The sequence below is a fragment of the Chiroxiphia lanceolata genome, chromosome 23, assembly GCF_009829145.1.
Source record: "Chiroxiphia lanceolata isolate bChiLan1 chromosome 23, bChiLan1.pri, whole genome shotgun sequence".
In the NCBI taxonomy this organism is placed as follows: domain Eukaryota; kingdom Metazoa; phylum Chordata; class Aves; order Passeriformes; family Pipridae; genus Chiroxiphia; species Chiroxiphia lanceolata.
The window spans coordinates 932609-947942 of NC_045659.1; the positions used below are offsets into that span (position 1 = coordinate 932609).

Sequence of the window (15334 nt, forward strand, 5' to 3'; positions counted from 1 at the left end):
GCACAGACAGTGACACACATTTGCAGCACACTTCTCTCTGCCCTGTGCCTCTCACACAGAAAACTCTGCTGCCCCTCTGATGAGTCAGTCCTGCTTAGGCTGCAAAAAACCCTTTTTATGTTGGGCGTGAAATTTCACTTTTGATGAAGAACTGGGAGCAGGGGCTGGCCCCCGAGCCCTGCACGTAGGCACAGCCCTCCAGCCCGCTGACATTTCTGCACAGGCTCCAGAGGAAGGACAGGAACAATGAGGCTACAGAATACTTCACATACCACCAAGGGCAACTGGATGCCAAAATTAACCATTGAGAGCTTAGTCTGCATAAACCTCTCATGCAATGGAGGTTCCAGAGCTGACCTGAGCGCTCAGCTGGGAGCCAGCACCCTGCTCTGAGTGTGCCAGAGCACCCAGACGTGCCACTGGCTGTGCCAGTGTCACCGTGCTCCTCGGGGGCTGGAGGTGCAGGGTGATGCTCCTCTGAGTGTCTCCCAGAGAGGAAGGAATGCGTAATTTCATTCCACAACCCTTAGAAATATCAGTCACTGGTCTCTGTACTTATATGAAGCACCTGATGCCGTTCTCTGAGTTAAAAAAAACAATAAAATCCTCCACTGAAGAAAAATGAGCTGGTTCAGAGACAGGACTGACACACAAGTTTCCACTTCTCGCCTCTGGACAGACGCCTCATGCTTTTAAGTTGCTTTTCTGTCTGGAAAGCAAACACTGCTGAAGCTTCACGTCTCCATGTGGTGGATTAAGTCACATTTCCAGTGAATTTGGGGACATTGTGATGTCAGAAACAGCTTGACCTCCTAGAGATGGGCACCATGTAGTTGAATGCTCAGAGAGTTCAGGATGAGTGGGCAGGAGGTGAGGAGACAGGGTAGACATGGTAACCACATTAACCAAAAATCATTTTCTAAATTTTCTGCAGTTTTTTTGTCAATCAACCAAGAACCCATATTCAGTCAGTGAGGACTGCAGATTGTTTACAGTGTTCATAGTAAACAGCTGAAATCAAACCAGATTTTAAGACTATATCCCGTTTGACCTCAAAAAAGGACACTCGAGGGACCTGGAACAAAGAGCACCCTATCTTTAAAAGGAGACATTCATTTGTTCATAATGTCAAACCAGCAACCCAACCACACGCAAAACATGGATAGGGACAAAAATAACAATTTACATTTGGCTGCTCAAGCCCACAGCAAACCCAAGCTCTCTGCCTGGTCCCCACGCACCGCTACGCAAACAAAGTGAATTATCAAACCATTTCCAGTAACAGATGAATCAAAGACACTTACGGCACAGCTTGGCCACTGAAGGAGCTCTCAGCCCTTTTACTGGCAGTTTGGATAAACAGGTGGTACAGCCCTCCCAGGTGCTGACCCGGGATCCCTGCAGAGCTCAGACCAACCAGGGACAGGACAGACACGCGGCCAACACTCCCTGACTGCGGCCATTTAGAGAAACCACCCTTCTTTCAGCTAAGAATTCCAACCTCTAGCACTGTCTCTGTAATACTGACAGCTGCATGGCACAGTTAAAGCCTTGGAAAGTTGTGAAAGCATCACAGAAGCAACTCAGGATGACAAAAACTGTCAGTTCACAACAACACAGTGCTGTAACTCCAGTTCCTTGAGGCACTGGCTGCATTCAGCCTTATCCTGGGTGTTTGGCATCCAGACAACCATGGCTGTCAGTCTCCTTCCCTTTCTGCAGCTCAGCACTACAGTTTAAAGTCTAGGTCATGCAGGTGTTAGGACACAACCAAAAAAAAAAGATGAAAAAGGCTCAGCACAGGCCCATTTCCCAAAGGATACCCCGGTGCCCAGCAAGGGACACAGTGACAGCGGCTGCACTGTTCATACACACCTCACACACCATCTCTGCAGCACATCCAGCATTCCCAAGAAGCCCCCCTGCCCTAAGAGGGACAGACACTGTGCTGAGGGTGCTGCAGGGGAGGTTTTACCCAGCAGGTGAGCTCCAGCTGAGCCGAGCGGGCACAGACCAGCCCACGCTGCCGCCAACCTTCTGTCCACGACATGAGATCCTTCAGTGCTGGAGATGTAAGGACTGCAAGGAAACCTTCCCAAAATGGGCTCCTGTTTCCTCCCTGCAAATTGCTTCCGCTGTTAGAACAAAGTCTTAATGGCTCCTCAGGAAACTCTGAATACAAAAAGCTGGGACTTGAGTTTCCCCCTCTCTGCTCTCGCACCGAGGGCAGTGCCCGAAACTCCTCAACACCGGGTAGAGGGGCACAATCTCCTGGCTCTGCTCTGGAGAAACCTCAGCTATTACAGAGCTGGCTGCTCCCAGCTATCAACAAGGAGAAAATGCTGGGCAGCAACATGGAAATTAGCCATGCTAATGAGCTGAATTTACTACAGCAGAAAATCTTTCAGAAGGCAATTAGGTTTTCACTTCGACTCATGCAGAAGGCTATTTTTGTAACCAAAGAATTCATTCCAAGTTTGTATATGAGCTTGCACATAGTTCTGGATTTAAAAAAAGATGAGCCCATCTCTGCCAAATTCAACAGAAGAGGGAGAAAAAGTAAAAGGGGGTTTATACTTTTCTGTGGTGATCCACACACAAGTGAACTCCAGTACACATGCAGGTGATTTTGTGCACACTGGAAGGGGAATTTCACAAGCCACTGGAACTGCTCAGTGTGCCCAGCACCATGATTCATGTTTGAATAAACCACTGCAAGACTCAGCAGGAGAAAGTCAGTTCTTCACCGGGCAATCCACACTTGCCCAACATCAGCTGCCACTTGCTTCCCCTTCGGCTGTCACCTCCTCGGGGAGAAATCCAAAGGACATGGGCAATGTTGAGAGGGAGCCATGACAACCATCTACAAAGGTACTGAGGAACTGCTAGCAGATAACAGTTACTGGAAACCAGCACTTTTCAGCTCTTATTTGCCTTAATTTGGGGCTTCCCTTGCTTCACTAAAAGCTTTGTCTTTTACTACAACTCAGCTTCTCCTCCAGCAAAGCGAGAAGTGAAATCAAAAGTGAATCTTCTGCGACGACTGAAGAGGACAGGGGGAGAGTTCCCACACAGCTGACAGTGCATGACTGTCCTCACTCCCTTGTCTGAATCCAGCTCACCTCAAGCACATGGGATTTTCCCCCTTTTCAGAGGCTCACATTGGCAAAACCAGGACAGAATCTTGCAAAATTTTGACTCCGTCACCCGGTACAAAATTCCAGTGTGTAAGTAAATTCCTATTTCTACAAGTTTTATTATTGGTCACCAAACAAATTAATAAATCAGTCAGCAGTTCTTGCAGTTGTGCTGCACAGACACTTTTTTTCCTTTCAAGAACAGCTCCTGTGGTCAAGAAAGCTCAGCCAAAAGACTCTTAGACAATGGTGTTTGGAAGGGATGTAGCTGATGCTTGCTAAGGTAACACCAGATATCAAAAAGACAAGACATGGTTTTGAGCACAAAACACTCCAGAACCACATGACTGCCTGTTTCTTTGAAAGCTACCAACACACACTAACAGTTCCACTATGATCGATGAGGTTCATATAACTTGCTAGGAAGCAAAGTATTCAGCAACACTAAAATCCAGCTGGATAACTATTTCCAACACCTTTAATCCCAAAGTCAGCACAAAAGAGGAGCAGCACCACCTGTCAGTGAAACCCAAAGAAGAAATAGAGGTTATGGGGATTATTTTTCCATCAAGTTGGCCTCATTTATTCCTTTACTCCTCTTGTCAATGGAAAGTTTGCAGGCTGAAGGGCACCTCTCAGCTGAAACAGGAGAGTGTGGCAGCTATTTTCAGTTTACTGTAGTTGACCAAGTGCATTATCTGATTAAAGAATGCAATAAATGTACTTACCAAATATTTCCCCTCCACTGGCATACTCTGTCACCAGATAAATCATCCTCTCCGTCTCCATAACCTGCACACAAGGACAGAGAAGTGACACATAAGGAGACTGCTGAGTGCAGCAAGAAATGGATCTAACCCAACTTTATTCTTCCTCTCACACACGTAACTGCTTTCATCACATCCAAACTGCCACCTTCCCCTTGCTTTACAGAGCCATGGGAAGGAATGGACTGGAACTGGGGAAAGCAAGAATGAAACAGCAGGTTTCAAACACTAAATCTGTAACTACGCACAACACTTCACCTGCACCTTCCTCCTCCTCCATTTCTCTTCCCTTTAGCATTTGCTCCCTGGTCTTGTTGTGTGCCAGCCTGGGAGACTTCTCAGGGCTGCTACCACCAAACCAGTTCACCTGTCTGGTTGCTCAGGCCACTGCAGGCACTAAAACAACCATCACAGTCTTTGCCAAAGGGGGGAACATTCACTGAATCTGTGACTTCCCAATGAGTCAAGAGCTGTTAGAATTGAACCAGAGCTCAGGCTTTGCTGGAGGGAGTCCCCCCAGCTGCAGTCAGGTAACACCCTGCTTTTAGTAGCTTTTAACACACTTTTCAGAGCCTGTTAGTACATTTGGGGTGCTTTCCAAAACTTGATACAATTTATTTAGCAGCTCTGTCAATGGAAAAACACCTGGTGTTTCAGCTCAGGACCACACTGTAGCACCTCCCGTGCCAGGCCCAGCAGGGTAATTTCGGTACTCCAGGGTGTTTGGAAACATTTTGACTTTGTTTTGGCTGTTCTCTGCTTCAAAGACAAGTGAAAGTTCCCCTTCTGACATGAAATGGACTGTTATCCCCACAGAGAAGGCAAGCACCGGGAGCCCAGCACCGCCTGTTCTTCCTGAGAATTAGGGTTGAACATGTAAACTTCAATTTTTCCAAAATCTGTGCCTGATCCAGACAAGTGCAGCTGCTTCAACAGCTGGATCCCCGTTATTCTGGATGTTAAAACATGAGTATAGCAAAGATGAACCTCAGTTCTGCTCCACTGTCACAGGACAGGATATACAGCTCCCACTTAATGATCCTACTTGTCCAGAAAACTCTTAGGTAGATTTTTAAGTACATTTCTGTTTCCAGACAGAATCTCTTATATTATACACAATTGTCATTATAGACAACTCTTCTTTTTCACTTACATCTTTTAAGTCTTACAAGCTTCAAGAAAACATGATTTTTCAACTCAACATTCCTGATGCAAAGATGTGACAGGCTCTGAATTCCCAACTCCAAGCTTCAGTAGTTTTTATCTAAAAATAAATGCCAGTGGAAGTAACCAGAAAAAAATGCCAGATGAAAGAGGCTCCACAGCAGGGACTCTTCTCTCACCTTACTAAAGTCAAGCCACAAGTGTCACCTGTTCAGTATCACATCAAAACCTTTAGATGGAATAAAAGAGGTTGAAAAAAAAAATAAAGGTCTGAGGCATCAGTTTGCAAAGCAGCATTCCCTGAGTACCTTCAAAAACACTGCAGTTCTGCAGGGCCTGCTGTGAGCATCTCACATGTGGTTTGGCCAAGGCAGCTAAACATTAACCTGTCACTTCTGCTCAGTTTTAACTCTTTGGAGTCCAAACAAATACTCATGTCCCTCAGGCACAGAGGAGAAGCAGACCCCTCTACTCCTCTGCTCGTGTGATGCCTGCTGTACCTTCCTCACTGTCCTATTGGATGGTGCAGCAGGAGGGGCATCACCAGACACCTGCGTAAAGGGCAGCACGTGGGTTCTGCCTCTGGGGCGTTTGTTTGCAGACAAGAAACGTCAAACAAGCTGCGCAAAAAGTCTGCAAACAATATTCCCAAGCAGGTCTGCAGCCAGCATTGATCCCCTTCCAGGAAAGGGCTGAGCACACCAGCAGGTCCTGGGGGCCACAGGGAGCTGGGCAGGGAGAGGAGAGCTCAGTCCTGCTCCAGGGTGAGATTTACTCCCTCCCTTAAACTGAGAAAGGGAACCCGCATCCGGTTTCCACTGGGAAACTGAGAAGCACACAATGGCCATAAACAAGTGGCAAGAGGCCAGCCCACAGCGGAAGCACCATGTCCCAGAAAAGAGAAGGATTAGCCACACTTTCCCCCTGCCCCTCCAATCCAAGTACTCCAAGACCTTGAAAACATAAAGGACTTTCCCAGTTTCAGGCAAGAGGAAAGGAGGGATAACACTGGAGAAAGTGCTACTACAGAGTGTAAAGCTCTAGGGCCAAGGGATGGAAAGCCCACCTCAGAGTGCTCCTACCTGGTACAACCTGATGATATGTGGGTGGCAAAGCATCTTCATGATCTGCACTTCTCTAAATATCTTCTTCAGGTTCTCTTCATCCAGCTGAGTCTTATCAATGATCTTTATTGCAACCTACCAGAGGGGAAACAAAAGAGAAGTTACTGACTCAGCTGCATCATCCACACACCAGCTCACTGCACCAGGACTGATAAAACCCAGCAGGGATGGAAATGGGAGGCAGTGTTGGGCTTCTAACAATTGAGGTATTTATTTATCTGTTTGAAACCAGAAGTGCTCTGTAACGCTACACTAGGGGAGTTTAAACAAGCCTAAGTGCTTCCAGTCAGCTGCTCTCCAGCCTCCCAACATTTCCTTGCTTCTTTTCCCTCCACCTTCCCAGAGCTGGCAGCTCCCAGTTCCTTTGGGCATCAGAATCCAAACAGGGAGACACTTCTGTGCTAAGCACTATCTCACCTCGAGTCCACTCTAAGCAAGCTCCTCGTTTCATCCACACGCAGACAGTAAGGGAGGGAATCATTTCTGGAATGATGGGTGAGCAGGGGAGAAAAGGCAGAGTGAAACCTTGCTGGAGCAAACAGCTTAGAGAAAAAGCTACTCTGCCTGGTAGAGGAACATCTGCCCTGCTGCTTTTAAATCAAATTTCAGCCTTAAGTATCTTCCTCCCCACCATGGAACACCCGTGCAGGCGAGCAGCCCCAGCCTGCCAGCCGAGTGCGGGATTTGTGGGATGAATTACCATCCCCCAGCAGGCTTTCTTGCTCGGAGATGGCTCTCCCTGGGAAAAAAACCGCTTTTACAAATCTCCTGGTTGCTTTGCTCGAGCCTAATTTACACATGTCCTGCCCAGGAAGGCTGCAGGATCATGCAAAGGCCTGGGGAAGGGCATGCAAAGCAGCACCGCCGTGAAAACCGCTGAGGATGCACAGCCAGGAAGATCCGACACAGGAGCTCGAAGCCCAAATACAGAAATGCTCAAATTGTACCGGGACAAGTGCTCCGTGCACAGTGACATGCCAGGACCGTGGGCACAAACCCACAGGGGCACACGACCCTAAACACACGTCCCTCTCCTAGTGCCGACACCAAGAGCAGGGCTAAAGGGCTCTCACAGGCACGGTGCTACTTGGAGAAAAGCCACCAAAGGACCTTTAGATACTTTAAGGGAATCTTTATTTAAGGGAACAATCTGAAGCACATGAAAATTAAGCTCCACATTTTATGATCAAATCCCTGCCAGGGCAACAACCGCCCTGCATGTGAGCAGAACTCCAGCAGAATCCCGAAAAGGCACCCAAGCACAATAAGCTGTTTCTTTCGTTTGAAACCTTCGATTCAGAGCGCAGGAACGACTCCAGGAGCCTTCCAAGTCACTGAGCATGCTTCCTTACAGCGGGAGCTGGACGGCGGCCAGGTCTGGCACTCGGCGCTGGGAGCTGCTGGCAGGAGCGGGGCTGGAGCCGAGGCACAAGGTGAAACGGCAGCCCCGGCCCCACGGGGGCTGCCAGGCACTAAAGGGGCTGTGATTAACGGGGCTGTGATTAACGGGGCTGTGATTAACGGGGCTGTGATTAACGGGGTGCTGAGCCGGGCCCCGCTGGCAGAGCTCAGCGCGTGGCTCCTCGGCCGCGGGGTCGGCGGAGCTGCGCTGCAACAGCTCCGAGGACAACGCTCAGGAGTGGGCTGGAAAAGCTAAAAGAGAGCCAGAGGGGGATTGGGAAGCACTCCCCACACGCTTTTCACCAAGGATTTTCCTGCAAGAACGGGCTTTTGTGAAGTTTAAACATAAATATACATAAAAGCTAAGAGACATTGCCACGAAGAGCGAAGCCAAGATGTCTACCCGGAGACATGAGTCATTTTCAGGCCCAAATACGCAAAAGAAAATCCACAGATCTGGAGTATTCCTAAGCTCCTTACTCATTTCCCATTTCTATATTTGCTCTAAAGAAATCTCATTTCCCAGCTTAATTATATGGCTTGAGTTGACACTCTCAGCCAGGTTCAAGGTATGCAGAGCACCTGATCGCACCCAACTTGGTCAGTAGGGCCAGACACAACACAACTGAACTACTCTGGTTTTCTCTGATAACAGGGGCAGGGAGAGCCAGGCTGTCACCTCCCCTGTCACCTCCTTACGCTGTGGGATTTCCACGTGGTGTGCTGAAACTCCACACCCACAAGACACACAGTACCTGGATCAGCAGCGAAGGAACACAAACAGCAGCCAGGAGATGTTGTTCTTGTGAAGGATCTTATCCCAAGTTCAGCCAAGTAAACCCAAACCCGAACCCATCCTCAGAAGTTACACGGAGGAGAGACCTGGCGTTTCCAAAGGGGTTTCTTCCAAATGTTTTCATTCTGTCCAAATGCCTCTGGCAACTGATGTAACGTAAAAGGCAAAAATCTCCTGAAAAATCCTGGGGAAACCACCTTGTGCTCCTGTTTCAGGAAGTGCAGAGCTTCCTCAGGGCCGTGTGAGGGTGGAAGTAGGAAATCCCCTCCGTGCTCCGTGGAAGGGAAAGGAAAGGTAGGGAATTTCAGGGCTGGGGAGCCGTGTTCCACCCGGGGCGCTGCAGAGGAGCTGCAGTTGGTTTGTTCCAGAGGTTTGCTTTGGATTCCTTTGGAGAATTGCTTTTTTTCCAGAGGGAAGGAGTGGTTTAAAGGCTTTCCAGAACAGACCAAGTTGGTTTCTCCATTCCTGCATTTCCCAGCTGGCAAATGTTCTCCCTTCCCTCGAAAGATGATTTGAGATTTCAACAGAAAAGGACTGGCTGAAGTCCTCAGGTTGGACCAGCCAGACCAACTCCATCTAAAACTCAGTCACAGGGAACAGCCACAATGGATCCAGCCCTTTATTTATTTATTTATTTGAGATTATATATTGGGGAAAAACAACCAAACAAAAGGATCTTTAATATCTTCAAGGGGACAATCTGAAGCACATGAAAATTAACCTTCATATTTTATGAAAAAATTCTTACCAGGGCAATAACTGCCCTGCCTCCAAATATAAAAAATATTTATTTAGTAAGGAAAGTGCCTGCTTTCCTTCCTCTGGGAAAGTCCTCCCTGCCTGGGCCTCCTGACCAGGAAAGAGCCCTATGACTGCACAAAGTCCTCATCCTCCCAGCCATCCTTGCAGGTCATGAACACAATTTGGCAAGTTTTGGTTGCAGTTCTTCCTGCTGCTGCCAGTCACTAAACCACCTCACCCCAGGACCAAGCATCAAGCACAGGCAAACACTCCAACCAAAGGAACACCAGCATTTATGGCCCCACTAGAAGCAGTGTTCTCTATTTATTCAAAAAGAATCAGTTTCAGGTAGTTGAAATACTAAAATAAACCCTAAACCCAAAAATCAAGTGCATTCCCTCGTGCTTACAAACATCACATAACATAGAGAGCGAGCAAGACTAAACATCATTAAATAAAGCACAAATCCAGCTACAAGTAGAAGTGGAAGAAAACCATGATCTAAATTCTTAAACAATGAAACACTCTAAAAAAGGAGTCTGAGAAATTAACTATTCTTTTATCAGAAGTTAATGAAGCTTACAGGCAGGAGGATAAATGCCAAGCCTGGAGCATGCATGCTGCTACCAATTAACAAAATGTTCCCTCCACTTCTAAACAGCTCATTTATTCCTTCTTGGATCCAAGTAAAACTTACACTAGTAATTTGAGGAAAGAATTGTTATTTGAAAGGAATGACAAGTTGCTAAAAACAATTGGTAGAGGGCAGGTAAGGTGTTCAAACTGACACCTGCAGGTTGCTGTGGAGGCCCCGCTCTTTGGAGCCAGGTGGCTTTTGTCCATTGTTTTTCCAGATTTTTCTTCTCCTGGTGCACTTCAGCTGAACACTGCTCCATACTTCTGTGATCCTAAAGCTGTGCTGAGTATGTGTGCACACCAGGCAAAAGCCTTGTGAGGTGGAGTGGGAATTTCAACCCCATGAAAGCAAAAATGGTGGTTGGGAAAAGGAAGGAGAGGTACCAAAACTCCCGAAGGCCAAAAGGGAGCACGCAGTTATCCCTGATACCAGCATGTCCCACTGCATCCCACGGGAAGTCAGGAGGGACAGAAGGTACACCTCAGGCCAAAACAGCAAGTTGCCTTCAGTGCACCCAAAATGCTCAGAGATATGAACTCAGGCTGCCCCTCTGCCCTGAGCACTGATCATTTCCTTCAGCCCAGCGAGTGGAGTTTTGGCAATTCCTGCTCTCAGACACACAGGGTTCTCCTAAAATTCCCAAAGTATAACTACAAACATTATAAATTCCTAAATTGCCCCGAGATACCAGATTTTCAAATCTGGCAGCCACCAGAGCTAAAGATCACGCCAAGGTGAGGAGCTCCTAAACGAGGCACAAGGTTTGGAATTGGAGAGAAAACCAACTTGTGAGAGTTAATATTTATGATGTTTCTCAGCTGAGTGTGGTTAATAATCTGACAGACTTCCTTGAAACTATACTGCCCTGCCAACAAGAAGGGAAATGAACTGCTGGGTACCCAGGCAGATGGGCAGCAGGAGGCCAGGGTGGCACAGGGGCAGGGAGAGGACAGGCACCCTGCTCTGAGCTGCTCCAGCCCCTTGGAAGGCTCTGACAGGGAAAGAGGTGGAAGCACAGTCTGTTTTCAGTGGAAATGAGCCATGGAACAGTGCATGCTTCCTTTTTCTTCTGTGCTGTGAACAAAGGAACAAGCTCGAGATCCTGGCCTGGGCAAACATCTACTCCTTCATGCCATGCATCTGCATAGATCTAATTATAACTGTAATTCAGCTATAATTAAACTTTCCTGCATGAATGATCATTCCATAAAGAAGGCACCTTTTCCATTGCAGTTCAGCTGTTTCTGTAGCAGTGACAATCACAAACCCCCACTTCTTTCAGGAGGAGCCCGTGTGCCCTGTCTGAGCAGTGACTGCTACAGAAGTGGAATTGTGGCAGTGGCATTCTCTAAGTCAGCACGGATCTCCTCCATGGGACGGGAGCCAACAGATGGCACCGGCAAACCGACTGCACTGAGAAACTCAGCCTGTTCATCTGGGAGCAAGACATTTCCTAGAACTGTTCTGAGGAGTCCTCCTGCTCCACATTCCTCTTGGGAAGCCCTCAGTAAACACTCACTGGATGTCTTCTGCTGTGGATGGACGTGTCCCCACAGCTCAGCTCCCATGTCACTCTGAGGACACGTGGCAGAGCACAGCCCCACGAGGAGCTGTCACCACAGAGGGTCCTTGGACTGATAAATGGATAAGCCTGGAAAAGGCTCATCCCCCTGAATTCTTCTACATTTGCAGTTATGTCAGCTGAGGAGCCCCCTCCTCTCTGTCCACCACAGCTACAGCCTTCCTGGGCTGACAGCGTGAGCTGTCAGAGGGGCTGACAGGGAACAACTTCCCTTCCCAGTTGCTCCTGCCTGCCAGAAACACTTGGGAAGCTCAGGAACACGGCCTGTTTGGATTAAGCAGCTGCTGGAGGGGTAAAAATCACTCCCATAAGCAGATATTGAAGCTGCACAGGACCTTCAGGAGAACTCCATAAGCAGAGAGCAGAACTAAGACACTGAAGGGTGAAAAAAAGAGGGATAAGGAACTATATACTGGAGATGATATGCAGATTAGCTACGTGTAGAGGCACTTAGCTGGCATATGGACACATGGCTGTGATAAAAACACAGTGTGAACTCCAGGCTGCTGCGGGTCGTGCCCCTTTTCGGGAGCTCAGTCGGATGGATGTCACCCCACAGCAACGCCGCGGTTCCGTATGGACAGTCGCTTGGCAGAGGCACATGTTTTTCAGGCAAGCTGTCAGCACAAGCCTGCTGGTGTGTTTGGGGTCACTAAAAGTGAGCTCTCTACATGCAAACAGGCAATTTGTACAATTTTTAGTCGTAAGGAAGCGCTCGACAAAAAGGAGGCACTGACACTGCAGACGCCCAGACTGCTCCTGGCAAGCTCGTGGGCAGAACAGGGGCATCTCCTCCTCAGAATTAACTAACCAGCAGGACCCACCTAACTAAAAGTGATACAGCAAATAAAACTAGGCCACTCTGCAGCAAAATCAGTGGCTTTTGGAGGTGGCACGAATGCAAATATTGGCAGCAACTGAAAGCAGGAAACTGTGGACGAAGATGTGCACAGAGAAGCTGCATTTGCTCAGGAAGGAAGTTCTCACCTTGTCCACATCCCTCTGCACAATCAATGCAGGGACTTGTGTCTTGCACAGGGTGAAGAAAATACTGATGGTGTTATGAGAAAAGTCAATACATCCAAATCCTCTTGGCCTGCTGCAACGTTAATACCCGGCTTGTGTGAGCACTGTGCTCTGCCATGACCTCTCCTTGTCCCGGGGGGAACAGAACTGGGATTTCAGTGACCAAAGCACAAACCCCACATTTACATTTACAGCTCAGTGAACCAGCTCCACCCAGGTAAGAAAATCTCATCATTTCATGGCACGTATGACAGCCTATAAACCTCACAGCCAGAGGAAACTCATCTACAGCATCCTCAAGGAGCTCAGCCTTTACCCGTGCTGACAACCAACAGACCAATTCCTCCTTTTCCAGTCCTGGATTAACCCCATGCCAGCAGCTGCAGCTTCTCTTTACACACAGAAGCCACCAAACAGGCACAAGAGGTGAGTGCCCTGCCTGAAACTCACTGCTCACAACAGGACCCTCAGTGCCAGTTCAATGGTGATTTAATCCCAAATGCAAATTTTTTCTGTTCCTCTTCTGGAAGTTGCAAGGGATGACAGGTAAGCTCTGGCACGTTCAGCCACAGCAAGGGAGAAATCGTGCTCTGCAAGCCATGAGCACCCTTGGTTGCATTGCTAGAGCTGGGCTTCCTGTGCTCTCCTCCACCTGCCACCCTCACCTGGCATCCCAGGGCACAAACCCTTCTGCAGAGCTTCTCATCATTTCATCACCTGGGGCAACAGCAGGAAACAACACAGACACTCCGAGTTACCTCCCCTGGCTGACAGACACTGCACCAGAGCACCCTGAACAGCATCAAGGGCACTGGGATTGCAGGAAAAGGCAAGGGAATGGGAGCTGGAGATGCCCATTAGATAAACAAACCATTTCTGTGCATGAAGAACCTCCCGCTGCAAACGGGAGGTGCTGTGAGGGTGATTCCACGAATTATCACCTCGGGCTGCAAATACAGACCTGGGAAGAGGCTGAGCAGAGGGACAGGACACAGTACTCCACACAGAGCTGCTGCTGCTTGGCTGGGAAGAGCATATCCAGGATGTAGGGAATTACTGCATATCCCCACAAAACCTGCCGGCTGCTCAGCGATTCCCCGGGCTCCAGGCTGACCAGGAATCCAGGGGACCAAGCAGTGAGCAAGGAGCTCAGCTGGCCACAGCTTAGCACAGGAATCCCTTAAGCTACACCACATCTACCTCCAGCCTTCATCCTTCTTAATGACAAGATCTCCAGAGCTTTTTAGAGTTCTGGTCAGACACTGAATCTCCCAGTGCCAGCCACTGCTGCCTCTTCCTTCTTGGCTACAGCCAGAGACTACCTGGGATTGAGCTGAAGGTAGAACAAGTCTCAGCAAACCAGACTGCAGGCAGCCACACCTAACCACCTCAAACACAGATATGGCATAGCCACACCACTCCTGTCTCCTAAATTCCACTGGGTTCACGCTGCATTACAACTGACCTCTCCATCTTTTCATTTCACACTCTGTTACAGGAGAAAACCCCTCCAGCTCCAACAGCTTGAGCTAACATTTGTGCCAGTAATTTGTTTTTAGTTCAGAAGCCTTATAAAATTCCAGTAATGCTTTCCAGATGCAAGGCTGAGAACTTCACAGGAGTCAGAATGTGAACTAGAGGTGGTATGGAAAATTATTTATTTGATTGAGGGAGAAGAGCAAACCACACCCACAAACGCCAGCCTACAGTGAGTACTGGTACACTGAAATACATCCACATGTCCATCCACAGACAGCAGGCACGAAAAGCTGCTTGCCTGTGCTGTCACTTAATCACACTCCTTCATACCTTGATTACAAATGCAGAATATCTAAAAATCAGTATTAAAATTAGCTTAAGCCAAAGGGAAAAAAACTGAAGTAAAACCCAGGTAAAGACCCCTTTCCCCCCCACAATTCTTCCTTCCCTTCTTTCCTGCCTCAAGACCTTTTGATCTGAACAGTGTCTTTATGGCAGAGATGGAGACTTCACAAACCCTAGAGCCTTTCTGTGGCACAGACTGAGCTCTCCCAAACCTGTGCTTGCTCCAATCAGTTCACAAAGCTCAGGTGCACATCAGGCCCCTCTCTGGTCACATCTAACCCACGTGCTAGTGTAATGTGTCCTACAGACCCCAAAAGAGAAAGCAGCTCCTGCTTGCAGCACTAGCTGTGTCCCTGTAGGAATTCCAGTGGGATCCACCAGGGCAGTTCTGAGTGGAAGGAATGAAGGCTCAGCCATGAACGTGGCTGTGGTGCAGCCCTCTGATCTGCTGACAGTCTGCAGCGCTACCTCCGTGGCTTCCATGCAAATTAAAAGCAATCTTGGCACTCACTACACAAAGACTGCACTTGCTAATTAAAACCGGTTTTTGAATGAGCTTAAACCAGTGCAGAACCTCATGGAGGTGCATTTAAATCAATGCAAACCAGTTAACCAACAAATGGCATCAGAAAAAGCAGATCCCGGTCACGTAAGCTCCACTGTTCCGAGGAGCCTCAGATGCAGGCGCTCTGACAGCAGATGGGAACGCTGCAGTTCTGCCCAGGCCTGACTGGACTCCTGCTGGAGCTACAGCTTGGCCTCCCACCCACCTGTAGGCAAGCAAAGCCAAGAGGCAAGGGAGGACACTTGCCCACCCTGGTCCCCTTTCAGCCCAGGTCACGCCATTCAAACCACTTCCTTAATTGCTCTCCACTCAGTTCAGCAGCTGAACTGAGGCACTGCAACCTAAACATCCCATAAAAACAAATAAAATTCAGTTTACCAACAACTTGAGTACCCATTTGTCAATATTAGGACAGGAGAAGTTTGTTGTGCATGGCAACTGACATCCCTGCAGGCATCTGATCCCAGCATCTCCCAAGATTGCCACTGTGCCATTTACAGAATTATTTACAGAATTACAGAATCATTGAGGTTAGAAAAGACCTCCAAGATCATCGAGTCCAACCTTTGA

The 15334-nt window shown here is 48.3% G+C and overlaps 1 protein-coding gene across 1 annotated transcript in view; it reads right to left on the minus strand.

Moving 5' to 3' along the window:
- SIK3 (SIK family kinase 3) overlaps positions 1-15334 on the minus strand; it is a 74244-nt gene that overhangs the window by 30772 nt on the left and 28138 nt on the right. Inside the window, 2 exon segments of the mRNA XM_032709457.1 lie at positions 3866-3929; positions 6151-6267. Coding sequence (XP_032565348.1) covers positions 3866-3929; positions 6151-6267 — 181 coding nt within the window.